Source organism: Pongo abelii, chromosome 3, assembly GCF_028885655.2.
Source record: "Pongo abelii isolate AG06213 chromosome 3, NHGRI_mPonAbe1-v2.0_pri, whole genome shotgun sequence".
Taxonomy (NCBI): Eukaryota; Metazoa; Chordata; class Mammalia; order Primates; family Hominidae; genus Pongo; species Pongo abelii.
The window spans coordinates 41,026,687-41,042,574 of NC_071988.2; the positions used below are offsets into that span (position 1 = coordinate 41,026,687).

Below are 15,888 nucleotides of genomic sequence, written 5' to 3' on the forward strand. Positions count from 1 at the left end.
TTCTTGACTTACCAAACACACACACACACACACTGACACACACATAAAATTGGTTTAAAGCTGATGTAGGAACTATACTCCACTGATAGGTCAAAAATAAAGACAATTAGAAAATACTCCCATTCATATCTTTTTTTTCTTTCTTTTTTTTTTTGTGCAGTGGATTCTCCAAGCAGTGAGAAGTCACCTGTTACGACACCTGTAAGTCACTCATTTTAAGGAATAAGATTATGAGTTAGTGTGATTTTAATTTATAACATTTGATTGGCTTAAAGAGTATTCAGGCCGGGTGCGGGCGGTGGCTCACGCCTGTAATCCCAACACTTTGGGAGGGTGAGGCGGGCGGATCACGAGGTCAGGTGTTCAAGATCAGGCTGACCAACATGGTGAAACACTGTCTCTTACTAAAAATACAAAAATTAGGCAGGTGTGGTGGCACCGAGATCGCGCCACTGCACTCCAGTCTGGGCGACAGAGTGAGACTTCGTTTCAAAAAAAAAAAAAGTATTCAACCAAAATTGAGACCCAAACAATTGATTTGTAAAAGAATAATTAAAAGTCATATATAACGCCATTGGGTAAATTATAAATACATGGATTATCATTATATGGAATTGTTACTGTGCCTGGAAATAAGTGATAAGTCAAGAAAGCAAAATCTAAGAGGCAATTAAAATGAATGTGACAGACTGGGCATGGTGGCTCACACCTGTAATCCCAGCACTTTGGGAGACCGAGGTAGGTGGATCACTTGAGGTCAGGAGTTCGAGAACAACCTAGCCAACATGGTGAAACCCCATCTCTACTGAAAACACAAAAATTAGCTGGGTGTGCTGGCGGGCACCTGTAATCCCAGCTACTCAGGAGGCTGAGGCAGGAGAATTGCTTCAACCCAGGAGGAACAGGTTGCAGTGAGCCAAGATCACACTACTGCACTGCAGCCTGGGTGACAGAGCGAGACTCCATCTCAAAGAAAAGAAAAGAAGAGAAGAGAAAAGAAATAGAATTGGAATAGAATTAGAATAGAATTAGAATAGAATAGAATAGAAAATTAGTATTAAAACTGACAATTTCTATAGATAAATTTTTTTAAATGTACCTCATTTTTTAATATGAGGATAATACTTGAACATAGTATATTGTTGGCAGATAGGACCTGGCCTGAACTCTCCAAGAGACCCAAGCTCTCATTTTTGCACCAATATTAACTGTAATGTTGCTTTCTATTTTGTATTTTAATGAAAAAAGAAAGCATTTGTTAATTAAAATAAGACACAAGGTGCTGTGGACATTCCTTGCTGCTGCATGGCGTCTGAACTGGTATTTCTAATCTCAAGCCTTGTTCGCCCTCTGGAATTCCCATTAGATTTGGAGACTTTCTCTGTGGCACAACCAACTGTGGCATTGCCCATGAGCAACCCCGGCTCAGCCACACAATCACTACTGTGCCTTTGATTCTGGATCTAGCTGTGTAGCCCTGAAGGTGTTATATAACTTCTCTGACCCTCATCTTCCTTGACCGTACAATAAGATGACAGTACTTTTCTTTTGAAGTTGTCATGGGCCTTAATTGAAATAATTATTCAGAAGCCCCTAGCACAGTGGCTGATATGTAAATAAATCCTCCCCTTCTCCCAATAGCTAATCCAAGAGGCCCACCATAGTCAATATCAATTCTTATCTGTAGGTAAATTGTCTCACTTAGGGAGTTCTGAGTGCCTCTGCAGAACAGAGAAGGGATCCATCACTTGTTGCATAACCCTTGATGTCCCCAGCCACAGTACAAAACTAGGGACTATCTGCAGAGGCTCAGTCCCAAGCCAATACTGGGAATCCTGAGTTTCCTGGGAAGCTGAGTTCATTGATGATGGATGGGAACCCCAGAACGATCCCAAAGCTGGCATCCATGGCACAGATCTGAAGATTTCCATTTTAAATTGCATTTGGAACAAAGATGTCAGTTGTTCATGCCCCCTGGGTAGGGGTGGAGAGGAAGGGCATTCCAAAGAAACACATTCTCATTTCTTGTTTATGGAAAATAGAATAAGAAAGACACAAATCACTGGCCTACTTAAGTAAATGCTCTGAAAATTTCATGTGCTTTTGATAGTAAATGGCTCATCATAGAATAGAAAATAAAAGAAACTTGAAATAAGTAAAGCTTCAAGAGGAGATAAGCATTAGATTATGCTGGCCTCTTTAGACTCTGGCTATTTTTGATCAGACTTGGAGTACCGGAGGCCCTCAGGACTATGAAAGAAAGGGACTCTGATGGTAGGAGATGCATTACCCAGCATGAAGGGATTCCATTCATTTATTCAACAAACATTTGTTGAGGGCCTAAAAATCTAAGGTCTTGGGGTAGATAGGAGGATGAGGGGCCCTTCCTGCCTCCTGAAGAATCCCTAGGCCAGAGGAAGATACGGACTTGTAAACAGGTAAATTGTAGGACACAGTGGGTTAAATGCTGTCCATTCTGACTTCCTCTAGCACCTTTTACATCTCTTATGATAGTTGTCACACTGTCTTCTGATCATATGCGTGTATTGGTCACTCTTCCACCCCACACGCACTCAGGTGTAAGCTCCATGAGGGTGGGCCACTTGGCCAGCTGGTACCCCCGCCCTGGCCCACAGTCAGTGCCCAGCAAATAATCTGCAAAAGAAGGAGCAAGATCATTGTTTCATTCTCTCGTGTTTATCATGCTGGTTTCTTCCCCTTTATCCTCCTCTTAAAATACCCACGGCTTTCCTCTGTTGCCTTTTAACACATATTCTGTATTTTCTTGCTCAATCCCCCCACCCCACACTTCCTCCTCCTGTGTGCCCACTCCTTACTTGACTTATTCCTGAGAGCACCGCCTAGTGAAATTTAGAAATTAAATAATTCCTAATTGTTTCTCTTATTTTCCTACTATTGGACTTTCCTCAGTGGTTTTTCTATGGCTTTATTCACATAAACATCCCCTTTTCCCTCAAAAGACAAAGAGGGGCCACACCCCTGGAAGAGCTTCTGAATGTTTAAACCACCTCGAAGTTCTAGAACAATGACAGGTGGAGCCAACTTCCAACACCATTAAATTCCAATAGAATTTCCCATCTGGTATAACCACATTGGGATAACATTTATGGTCATCCAAGGGAGTTTGGGAAATTTTAGATTACAGATGCTCTTCAACTTAAGAATGGGGTTACAGCCCAATGAAGACATTGTAAGTTGAAAATACTTTAAGTCAAAACTGCATTTGGTATACCCAACCTACTGAACATTATAGCTCAGCCTAGCCTACCTTAAACGTGCTCAAAACATTATGTTAGCCTGCAGTTGGGCAAAATCATCTCACACAAAGCCTATTTTATGATAAAGTGTTGAATATCTCATGAAATTTATTGAATACCATCCTAAAAGTGAAAAATAGAATGGCTGTTTGGGTATTTGAAGTACAGTTTCTACCAACTGCGTATTGCTCTTGTACCATTATAAGCTTGAAAAAATGTTAAGTTAAACCATCCTAAGTTGGGGACCATCTGTATACACAATTAAATGATTTTCCCCCTGCATAACTTCCAAGAGCCTGTAATATGCTAATGTGCAGTGTGAAACTCAGGAGTGGCAGGCAGGAAGCGATAAGCTAGTATCCCTAGATTATTGGCCCACTTGGGTTTGACTATTCTGTGGGCATCATGGCCATCCCAGTCAGTTGCAGGAAGCACAGCAGCAAGAGTACAAAATGAGGCCCATGTTTCATTTGTCCAAATATATTAAAGTTCTAAATATTTATGAAGTTATAAATCAAGCATCGCCCATAGCCTGGCCTGCATTCTCTGCCTGAAGATACTTCCCTGGGCCAGCCCACCCGCCATGCACCTGAATGGTAATGCGGATCTGTTGGGGGCCAGACAGAGTGGGAGGTGGGCTGGCCCAGGTACCCTGGGCACTCACTGGATCTATCAAAGCCTTGGATATGACTGACCCTGTTCATCTTCCAAGGCTACCAGGGTACATAGATTCTGCCTGCACCCCTCCCCACCCCAACCCTGTTTCCCATCCCTCAACAACTTCCCCACTCTTGCCTTGCTTTTTCAACTCAAGATTCCCAGGCAGTTGCCTCCCTGTCCTACCCCATCAGAACAAAGGGAAGGGAGGAGCACAGTTATTGTGCCCTGGTCTGGCTAGGCACCTACTCTGGGCGACTGGGGCAGCCGACTTTAAACACAGCAGCCCCTCTTTTCCTGGTTTCCTGGGGGCAGGCTGTGATTTCTCTTCCCCCCACCCCCCACCTGCACCCTCCCAGTCTCATATTCTGTGGCCTGGGCACCTGCTTCAGTTCATGGATTTTTCTCTGTTATTCCTCATTATTTACTTGGTTCCCAAACTTGCAAAAACCTTTTATTAATACAAAAAGGAAGGAAGTCTTTGAGCTTGAGTGTTTGTGTCATGCGGGCCCCAGGGCAAGTGATCTGCTTGCCTGGATCTTAGGTGGTACTGGTGAGCATTGGTGAGTTAAATAACCCACTGTAGGGAAAGGTGGTATGGAAAAGCAACAGCAGTATAAAAGATTAGTTTTATAGCGTGGCAAACACCACTTCTTACAAAATGCATTTCTGCTAAAATAACCAGTCTCGTTTGCTTGGACCCAGGATCAATATGCAGAATGAGCACCTTAGGCTCAAAGCATGAATGCATTTAAGAGAAAACACTTCTAAGAGAAATGAAGCAAAGTCTTCCAATGCCAGTGGCTAATTACTTTGTGTTTTCATTAGCTCCAAAAAGATTCACAGAATCATACCAGTGTCTTGGAAGTAAACCAAAGAGGGACTAAGATTAAAAAATGGTTTCTGCCACCAAAGAGGATATTTAGATATATGAAGCCTTCTGCTTCTGCGTGTCAATCTGGGTGCCAGGCCAGAGGCCAATTGTCTTCTCTTGACCTGGCCTGTCCCTTGAGGACATGGCTCAATTCTGATCATGGTTTTATTTTTCTAAGCAGTTTAAGTTCTGGGCATGGGACCCAGAAGAGGAGCGCAGGCGACAGGAAAAATGGCAACAGGAACAGGAACGTTTGCTCCAGGTAGGATGGGGTTTGCTGCTTTTTTTGTTTTTCCTTTTTTGTCCTCTTTCCATTGCATTAAATAGGCTTTTAGCACAGGAAATGAATGGAATCAAGTTATTCTCAGAAGTTAGTGAGTCTCAAGTCAGTTCATTTTGTGTCCTTGTAACAGGGTACCCTGTGTCTCATTCTTCCTGCCAAAGACTGCAATAATAAACATGATGAAAAACCATTCATATTAACACTGAACCAGAAAACCTTCCAAGTATGGTTAAGGGCCAGTCTACCCATTCATCACCTCCTTAGTTGCCAATCAATTTCCGGTCAAGTAGCAGTGGGAATGAATTATCTAAAAGCTCTCTGCTAGCATACAAATGAAATAAAATTTAGCCTCAGTCTAGTTTCTTAAATAGAAACTTTTGCTCTACCTTTGAGGGCTGGGTGTGGTGGCTCACGACTGTAATCCCAGCACTTTGGGAGGCCGATGTGAGTGCATCACCTGAGGTCAGGAGTTGGAGACCAGCCTGGCCAACATGACGAAACCCCGTCTCTACCAAAAATACAAAAATTAGCTGGGCGTGGTGGTGCACAGCTGTAATTCCTGCTACTCGGGAGGCTGAGACAGGAGAAAAACTTGAACCCAGAAGGCAGAAGTTGCAGTGAGCTGAGATTGTGCCACTGCACTCTAGCCTAGACAAGAGAGTGAGAATGTTTCAAAAAAAAAAAAGCCGATGTGAGTGGATCACCTGAGGTCAGGAGTTGGAGACCAGCCCGACCAACATGGAGAAACCCCATCTCTACTAAAAATACAAGATTAGCCGGGCGTGGTGGCACATGCCTGTAATCCCAGCTAGGGAGGCTGAGACAGGAGAATTGTTTGAATCCGTGAGGCAGAGGTTGCAGTGAGCCGAGATCATGCCATTGCACTCCAGCCTGGATGACAAGTACAAAACTCGGTCTCAAAAACAAAAAAAAAAAAGAAAAGAAAAAGAAATGTTTGCTCTACCTTTGAGTAAAAGCTGCTGATTATCAATTCTAGAAAAATTCTAGTAGTAAGTTCATCATACTCCCACTTCGAGCCAGTTTCATGGATTAACAGGGCTTCGAAAGGTAACCTAGCAACCTAAAGAACTAACCCATGTTGGGTACCCGGGATGTGCCAGGAACTGAGGTTAGTGCTTGACATTTTTACTTCATTTATCCTCAAACAGCACTTCAAAGTATGTCTTATTAGCCCTTGTTTGCAATTGAAGAAAGTTCACTGAAATTAAGTTAATTGCCCAAGGTTACACAACTAACAGTTGTCAAGACCAGATTCAAATCCGAGTCTGGATGACTTTAAAAGTCATGCTCCTTCCACTACATTCCCACTGGTACTGATTTTACAAAAATAATTAAATAAATAAATAAATAAAGGAAAATAATGTTAAATCTCATTAATTTTGATGACTTTCTGCTGCTTGTAGAAAGCAATGCTTTTTTTGGCATTTGTTCATTTTTTAAATTATACTTTAAGTTCTGGGATACATTTGCAGAACGGGCAGGTTTGTTACATAGGTATACACATGTCATGGTGGTTTGCTGCACCCACCAACCCGTCATCTACATTAGGTATTTCTCCTAATGCTATCCCTCCCCTAGCCCCACAACCCCTGACAGGCCCCAGTGTGTGGTGTTCCCCTCCCTGTGTCCATGTGTTCTCATTGTTCATCTCCCACTTATGAGTGAGAACATACAGTGTGTAGAAAGCAATGCTTAATGCAAGTTTATTTTACTTACTTTTTCTTTTCTTTCTTTTTTTTTTTTTCCTAATCCTTTTGGCTTATTTCCCAGTGATGAGGTGGTAGACGGTGATTTAGATAGCAGTAGTAGATGGTAGTGTGGTTTTGGCTGTGCCTGTTAAGTTTGGCATTTTGTAACTTGCAGAAGGTTAAGCTTTCAATACCAAACTGTTAGTAGGAACCCGATTCATCAAAGTCTCGGGGCTACTGGGATTTGAGGTCCATTGTGAGACCTCAGTGCACCCCTGACCATCTGCTCGTCTCTGGGAGAGTTAGGTGCTCATTCCCCAGCTAAATGGTGAACAGCCAAGAGTCAAATGTCCACATGGTGAAGTCAGGCAAATGTGCTCCCCACTGTGGTGCTCTATTACATGCCAAGGGGTGACCCTGGTAGCAGAGGCAGGCACCAGGCCTTTGTATTGCTCCTGTGTTCCTAACTTGTTGCCTGGTATATGGCATCGTGGGTTGTGGGCCAAGGTGTTTGTAGGGGAGGGCGTGAGAAAGAGAGAGATTGTGTGTGTGTGTGTGTGTGTGTGTGTGTGTGTGTGAGTGAAATACTACATCTTTCACTCTCTGCATCTCTGCATCATCAGTTCATCCTCTTGGTGAGGGGAACACGTGATGTAAGCTCCTAGAACCAAGAAGCCTAAGAAGCTTTACTTGTTTTCAGCTTTTATGTAGTTTTAAGGTCTCTTTCCTGTATTCTAAAAAGCCCCTGAAGTCCCTCTCTAAAACTTTACAATATTTGGTTTTCATAACAAATTTTTACCAGGAAATAAAGAGCATGCCATGGGTTGATCAACAATGATTTTGTTAGAGTTAATAAGAACACCAGGCTCCAGAGAATGCCAAGAAAGTCCTTCTGCTCCTAAGATACCGACAAAACAGGTGATACCTGGAGGAAATCTCGGTGGCTTCCCCATGAAGACAGAAGCAGACTTTTTTCAGCCTCGAAAAGAGGATTGACAGTAGTCAGCCTAAAATATTTGAGGGTGTGCACCACACATCAATAGTTCCTTTGTCTCTGTCATGTCAGGATGCCATTCCCAAGGCATCAGGAGTGTCACTTCTCATTTTATGCATTAATTTTAATCCCCATTTATTCATTCCTTCTAATCAGCCATCAGGGACTCCAGTCACATTTTGAACACCATTTTTATTCATAGTATGTTCTTTTTTCCCCCCAGAAATGGTGACTTCTGCTGCATTATTTCTGAAAGCAAAAATGGCAGTTCTGAAGAAGTACTCTAATGGACTGTTTAAAAACTGCTCTTAATTCAGAAGTTACTTAAAGCTAAGAAGACTCTATTTTGGTAGAATAGTCACAAGCAAAGAGTAATTCAGCTACTCAGCTAATTATCATCTTGTCCACGGTGGACCTTTCTGTATTGTGGGTCTAATAAACCTTCAAGGTTTTTCATCTTTTATTACACTCTCCTCACAGCAATGCATTTCTATTAGTGGAATGGCAAAACTCATCTCTAAAGGGTCCAGTAAAACCAAACTATTGGTTTAGCACACCTGGAACAAAACCTGAGTGAAGGAAGATTTTAGAGGCTTTCCACCTTTCCGTCTTTTCTCTTTCTATAAGCAAAACATGAGCAGCAGAAAATACTGCTGTCCGTTGGATTATGTTCCCAAAATGTTTGAGTGCCACAAAACCATATTCCCTTTTTATTGCATGAATCAATTAGATTCAGAATCCTTACAAGAAGATAATCTTGCAACATATTGTACATGGTGGTTTAGGGGGGAAAATTCCTGATGACATATGCAATGGTCAGTTGAGAACAATCTATGGAAATTCCATAACAGGAGAGATACCAGAAGGAGCAGGACAAGCTGAAAGAAGAGTGGGAAAAGGCCCAAAAGGAGGTGGAAGAAGAAGAACGCAGATACTATGAGGAGGTAGGAAATTCCCAAGAAGGAATTTGACCTTGTTGTCCCAATTCCTCAAAGTCTAGCAACACTCTCTGTGTCTGTGGCATGCGGATGCATGTGGCTGTGTCTGACTCTTTACTGACAGCAGAATCCCATCAACCTCTTTAAAACAGTCATGTCATTTAGGTTCTAAAAGACCACAATTCCTCGCAAATACAGTTCGTGGTAAGGGTGTGTTGAGTCACAGTCAAGGGAGATGATACAATTACATCTGTTCTCTCATCAGTCAGATTCTTGATTGATCTTAGAGAGGTGACATGAAATAATCAGTTCCATTCATTTGTGTGTTTGTTGGTTGTTTGGTAATAGTGAATTAATTTTATGAGGATAATTTTGATCTTGAGGCTGAATCAATGCATTTACTGTATAGCACTAAAGAGATTTGGAGGAGAAGAGAATTTTGTTTAGGTTCATTTTGTTTTTTAAATGAATAAGCCACAACACATTAGATAAGTTAAAGGGGGCTGCATTTTATGTATATTATCTAAAGTTTGTTTATGATTAATATTGTGAATTTTATATTCAACAATACTTTTTGTGCATAATCAGATCCCTAATAGCATTTCTAATTAGGCTTCTTGTATCACTCTAACTAACTAATTTGCAGAGTCTTTGTTTTTCAAAATTAAATGTTAATTTCTAAATTATTACCCATGGAGAGTGTTATATGATTTGCATGCTTTTGGAAAATAAGACTTTTTAAAATGCCCTGCTTGTTCGAACATATTCTGATTTTTTTCTGAAGTGCCTTAATGACATTTTTCTCTTGACAAATATGATTTTTATTTTCCCCCCTTTCATCGATTTCTGTCCTTCCCCTTAGGAGCGTAAGATAATTGAAGACACTGTGGTTCCATTTACTGTTTCTTCAAGTTCCGCTGACCAGCTGTCTACCTCTTCCTCCATGACTGAAGGCAGTGGGACAATGGTGAGACCACAGATTAAAAGCAATTTGTGAAATAAATAAACCTAAATAGAAGTACAAAACTCCAAGACCAAGGTTACCCAACAGCCTCACTAGTTTAATCCAAGACTAGCTATTCCCCTAGAATCACATCAGCTACTATGTGGCCATTGTACCCCATTGTTCTATCATTGCTGCAGCCAAATTCTAGAGTCATTTCCTGGGGAGTGGTAAAGTCATTACCCCAGCAAGATCTATCCCAGTAGTCTGGAAGCCAAAGTCTCTCCACACCTGGCTGGCAAGATCTCAATTAGTGAAGTCATATTCTGGAATATCCTTCTCACAGCCCAGTTGCCAGATCATTCATTCATTCAATATATATTTATTCCCCTCTGCCATACTATACATTCCTTTCCATTGTTTGGCAGCAGCAAAGATGTCAATAATATGTTCTCCACCGGCATCCATGAAAATTGCTTCTAACCCCCTACATTCCACAAGACCTGTAGTCCCAGCTGCCTGGGAGGCTGAGGCAGAAGGATCCCTTAAGCCAAGGAGGTAAAGGCTGCAGTGAACATGATCTTGCCATTGCACCACTGTACTCCAGCCCGGGTGAGAGAACAAGACCCTATCTCTAAAGGAAATAATAATAATAAAAAAAACTATCTAATGCATGCTGGGCTTAACACTTAGGTGATGGGTGCAGCAAACCACCATGGCACATGTTTATCTGTGTAACGAACCTACATATCCTGCATATGTACCCCAAAACTTAAAAACAAAACAACAAATTAAAAAACCTAAATAAATAAATAAAATGAACTTATGTAGGACAGCACTAAAAACAAACAAAAATTCACAAGAAATTTACAGGTTGTCTTTGAAGGCCAGAGAGAGCCTATAAAGTCTGGTCTGCCTCCACATTCCCCAAACAAGATCATAGAAGATGGAAGTATAGGGCAGAAGTTGTATCAAGACCTGGGTAGTCCATAATCCACATAAAGGAAAATAACCTGTGGATACCAGAAAACCATTTGTCCTGAAATGAGTGGTCCTATGACTGTTTTAGTTTGAAAGAGGGATTTTCTAATCAATTCCCTTTTGTGATAACATTCTAAAGAGATTCATATTATACATTTATTCCAAATAGTTGGAAATCAGTTGCTATTCAGTTAATTTGGACAACTGTTCTTTAAATTATAGGTAACATGATTGAAAAATACTTCAAATATCCCTGGCCAGAGATAAGGGTTATACAGTGTGTTTAAAATTTATACTTAAGATTTTCATTGTTTTTCTCCTTAGAATAAGATAGACCTGGGAAACTGTCAAGATGAAAAACAAGACAGAAGATGGAAGAAATCATTCCAGGGAGATGACAGTGACTTATTGCTGAAGACTAGGGAAAGTGATCGACTGGAGGAGAAGGGCAGGTATGAGCCCATCCCAAGCCATCCATGAAAATGTACAAAGCTGGGCTCTGCTCGTGCACACCCAGGAAGGGTACTCATTGCTGATGCAAATTATAGTCAGCTTCGAAATGAATGTTTCAGTAATACATTACATATTATTTGGATGTATTTTGTAATAGGTCTAAAATCAGTGCCCTTATGCTTTTGAATATAAATAGCCTTATTTTTTTTTCTTTTTTTCTTGAGACAGAGTCTCACTCTGTCTCAGGCTGGAGTGCTGTGGTGCAATCTTGGCTCACTGTAACTGCCACCTCCCAGGTTCAAGCGAGTCTCCTGCTTCAGCCTCCCAAGTAGCTGGGACTACAGGTGCGTGCCACCACGCCCAGCTAATTTTTGTATTTTTGGTAGAGATGGGGTTTTGTCATGTTGGTCAAGCTGGTCTTGAACTCCTGACCTCAGGTGATCCACCTGCCTCCACCTCCCAAAGTACTGGGATTACAGGTGTGAGCCACCATGGCTGGCCTAAATAGCCTTATTTTTAAATAGGCAAACTCTTTTTTAAACAAAGGGGGACAGTATCAGTCTTCAAAAGCTGATTCAAAGCCCCAGACCTAAATATTACTCACTTGAAATGATGAATGTGTCTGGAGCAATAGAAATTGAAATGAGAACCTGGAGTCCCACCACTGTGGTTTCACTGTGGACCTGAAGTTGGCCATTATTATCCCCTGAGCTATAAGAAATCATGTTTGCTCTGGTGATAATATAAAGCATAACCAACTAATCAATTGGTTATGGGTAGTCACCCCACCCATGCTCTACTGTGTTCCATGGGAGATCAGAAAAGGACAGCTAGAGACCGCTGGAGCACTCAAAACTAGCTCATACTGGAGCAGACTCTGGTTGTGGCTGAGGGTTGTAATGGGTTTATTCATGCCACCCCACCCCATCCCTTACCTAGAAGGGACCCACAGAAAGCCCAAGAAGCTGGCAGTGCTCTGCCACCAACATGTTCTTCATGAGAAAGATGTTTTCCTCTGGGGCTCTGAGTTACCAGCTAGGTCTTGGCAAGAGTGCATGCATGTGCACACACACAGCATCCCAGAGGGATCTGAGGCATGAAAGGTTATGTGTCATTTTCAAAGACTGGACAACTTGAAAGGTTGGCTGGGAGCAGAGCTTTCCTGGTGGGATTTTGCTCTGAGAATTCTCCTATGCTCATCAGCTAGAAGACTGGTTAAATTGTAAGCTACAGGTGCTCAGGGCTATGTCCAGAAACTGTAGAGCCCTTGGATGACTTTCCAGTTTAAACTCTTTGAAGGGACTTTTCAGTTTTATGCAATGAAAACCACTAGTCAGGAAGATCTGAATGATGCTGATAAGCTATTTACAAAATGTACAAAAAAATGTAACTTTACAGAAAACCTTTGACCTCCATTTTTGCAATTTTTTGCATTTTTGCAATTTCTCCAGACAGGCATTTTACATAAATTTTAGCTAGTTCTCCAGGCTGTCCCTGTTTTCACCAGAAAAACTTTCCTTTTATTTCCTCCATTTGTTCATTCTTTGCACACAGAAGCCACTGAAAGGCCAGTGAGTTACCATGGTCTTCAAAGGTTCCATGTGGCTAAATTATTTTTACAGTAAGTCCTTTCTTGTGAACATCAGGTTAGCTCTGGCATTCCTTGAAATTATTAGAATGAAGACCTTTGTGGACAGAGAAGGCATCAGAAATGATAGTTTGTTGAGCTTGTTAAACGGGTGGATAATAGAAATTTGTAGTACTTTATCATTTTAAATCTATTTTAAAATAGAATAAATAAACAGTCTCATCTCTTTTTTTATATTGTAATTGGTACTTCCATCCTTTAAGTTATAGGACCAAGAAGTTCGATTTAGTTACTTTTCTCTCTGTTCTGAAGTATACCTCTTTATTTTAACAGCCTAACTGAAGGGGCCTTGGCTCATTCTGGGAACCCTGTATCAAAAGGAGTCCATGAAGACCATCAGCTGGATACCGAGGCTGGGGCCCCACACTGTGGAACAAACCCACAGCTTGCTCAGGGTAAGAATGGAGAAGACCAGTTTCATTCAATGTTTAAATTGTTGTAAGACCCCCACATTGTCCAGAAAGCTATGATCTCTGCTGGCTGAAGGCTTCTCTCTAAAAGCCCTGGACTTCTAGCTTATGCCCAACATATAGTGAATAAACTCCTACCATCGTGTGCTCAGACTCTATAGGAACTTGCTGGGGACTCAGTAAGACCTGAGAGCGTGTTCTCACTTAAAAAAAAAATGTAACTTTACAGAAAACCCTTGACCTTCATAAGTAGTGCATTCTGAGACTTCCTCAAATTCCCAATTCCACCATTGGACATAATCTCCCCATAAAATGCTTATGGAGGAGTGGAATCCCCAAAGCCGGGTGAGATGTGGGTGCTGGAATGTTGGGAAGGTCCCATCGGCTCCCATTGCCATTTCACCCTCATTCCCACCTGTGCCTCCCATGCTTCTGGCTCACCACAACAAAATTCAAATGTATTCCTTGCCAAAATGATCAAATTCTGCATGCCGAGGGTCTTCAGGATCATTCCTAGATAACTGAAACTTCAAATGTTGAATGATATAAAGAGGAGGAATGAGCTAAGAGGATGAAAGAGTGACCCTGGTAAATGTGTTTATTGCCAAAGCAAATCTGGCTGACCAAATAAACATTTTTTAATGGTGGAATTAATGAATTTTGCCTTAAATTTTTTAGCCTGTTATCTATACAGATATTTACCTGGGTTGATTATAATACATAAGCATAGATTTGTGCGTGTTCCCAAACAGAGATATCCTGCAAGCTGAATACCATTCAGGTGCCCTATGTATTTAAACCACATCACAGTTGGTGTGATCCATGAGTCAGAGAAAGCAATGGGTGTTCACTGTGTTTTAGAAATGATGTTCCAGGTTATAATTGTATCTACCCAGATTTGCTTTCTTTCATGCATAAGAAGTCAGTATTTTAAAGCACTGTTTTATGACATCAGAAATCAGCGAGGGGAACGGGCATGGTTCCTGACCTCCTTTGTTTCCAAAACTAAATCACGATGCAGTGATTTAAGTGGCCTCTCTAACCACCGTGTACCCAAGACCTGCATGAAATCGCTATAAAACCTCAACAGGCATTATTAGCACTTTAAAGAAAGGTGACTTCTAGGTAGTAAGGTGATTTTACTGTGCCCTACATTTATGTTCTTTAATTAGCCTCAGATCCATCCCAGAATCAGCAGATATCAAATCCAATGCACAGTTCAGAAGATGTGAAGCCAAAAACCCTCCCACTGGATAAAAGCATTAACCATCAGATGGAGTCTCCCAGTGAAAGGCGGAAGTGAGTAACCAGACACGATGGTTGTGGGATTCCCTTTCTGAAAAATTCATTTAGTTAGAAGGGGGAAGAATGAAAAATGTGAGATGGCAAGATGACAGCAGCATTTTTGTACTTTCTCTCCATTAAATCTCATTGACAAGGTAGTCAATATAAATGGAAGTTTGGGACAGTCTTTCTGGCAAGCAAATATGCACTCTGAATTTATCGAGTTGTAATAGGCAAAGTTATGTCTTTAGCCCACAAATTTAAACATTGGAAAGCAGGTGCAGGCCTGTTGTGTTTGTAATTCATCTGAGTTAAATTGCCTCAGAGCCTGTGGACAAAATTTCGTTCAAGGAAAAAAATGTTATTCTGTCATTATTATGCTCTCCTGTAAGGTAATTACCTGAGCTGTATTAGTTTTGTAAGAAAGTATTTTTGACAATAATAGTCTCTATCATGTTTGAACCATTTCAATATAATAGGCACTCTGTTGAAGAGTTTACATATATTTCTCTCCTTTTCATCCATTAACTCACTGAACTCTTCTAATAACTTAATGAGATTGTTCCTGCCATTTTATAGATGACGAAATTGAGGCTCAGGGACGTTAAATAACTTATCCAAATTATTTAACTGATTAAGTAGTAGAGGAATTCAAAATGAACCCTCAGTTTCACAGTAAGATCATATTTGAGCCAGAGATACCTTATAATCCAATGTTTAAAATGTTAACATTCATAGTACTGTAACCAATCATTCTACCTTGGGCCAGACCACCTCAATTCAGATTTTGACTCAGCCACTTGCCTACATTGGACCTTGAGCAAATTACTTAACCTTTCTCTGCCTTATTTATAAAATGGGAATGACAATAGTCCCTACCTCATAGGGTTTTGTGCCTGGCTAATAGTAAGTGTAGGTGATGATGATGATGATGATGATGATGATGATGATGATGATGATGATGATAACTTGTTTTGTAAGAGAAAAATACTTATTTATTGCCTTATTTTTCTTGTTACATTTTCCTTTTTCCCAATGCAATATTTGAACCATTTCCTCTGTTTCTCTTATGTCTATCCAGTTTCATTTCTATTTGTCTATATGACACTCAGAATCAATAGAAGCTAAAATTGCCTAGAAGTAATCACTATTGTTGTTGATTATTGCAGTGATGTTTAATCTTTTTTAAAGCATTGGTACTTATACTTCAGAGTGTTACATGAAAATGTGATATTTGGAGAAGACAAGCATTCCCTGGCGAGGGAGGTTTGGGTGGGAAGCGGGATCAGGGAGTTATGCTGAAAGAGGAAGACACATGGACTCACATGCCGTTCACTTCTGTGTTGGTATTTTTCTTTCCCTTGTTCTTTTCTGTGTTCTACCCCTTTTCTTTACAAATGATATTAACTTTTAAAAGCAAGAGCCCAGAGCTGATG

General features: G+C 40.8%; 1 protein-coding gene across 18 annotated transcripts in view; it reads left to right on the forward strand.

Annotated features, from left to right (window-relative positions):
* The window catches only part of LIMCH1 (LIM and calponin homology domains 1), a 339,850-nt gene that overhangs the window by 311,104 nt on the left and 12,858 nt on the right, over nucleotides 1-15,888 (forward strand). For 13 of the 18 annotated variants that reach the window (XM_054553854.2, XM_054553850.2, XM_024245877.3 and 10 more), the window contains 7 exons: nucleotides 161-201; nucleotides 4,991-5,071; nucleotides 8,647-8,739; nucleotides 9,596-9,700; nucleotides 10,982-11,109; nucleotides 13,032-13,153; nucleotides 14,341-14,467. In XM_054553854.2, the coding sequence (XP_054409829.2) occupies nucleotides 161-201; nucleotides 4,991-5,071; nucleotides 8,647-8,739; nucleotides 9,596-9,700; nucleotides 10,982-11,109; nucleotides 13,032-13,153; nucleotides 14,341-14,467 (697 nt within the window). Of the gene's footprint in view, nucleotides 1-160; nucleotides 202-4,987; nucleotides 5,072-8,646; nucleotides 8,740-9,595; nucleotides 9,701-10,981; nucleotides 11,110-13,031; nucleotides 13,154-14,340; nucleotides 14,468-15,888 lie in introns of all 18 variants that reach the window. The other 5 variants (XM_054553846.2, XM_054553849.2, XM_024245876.3 and 2 more) reach the window with 1 other exon arrangement.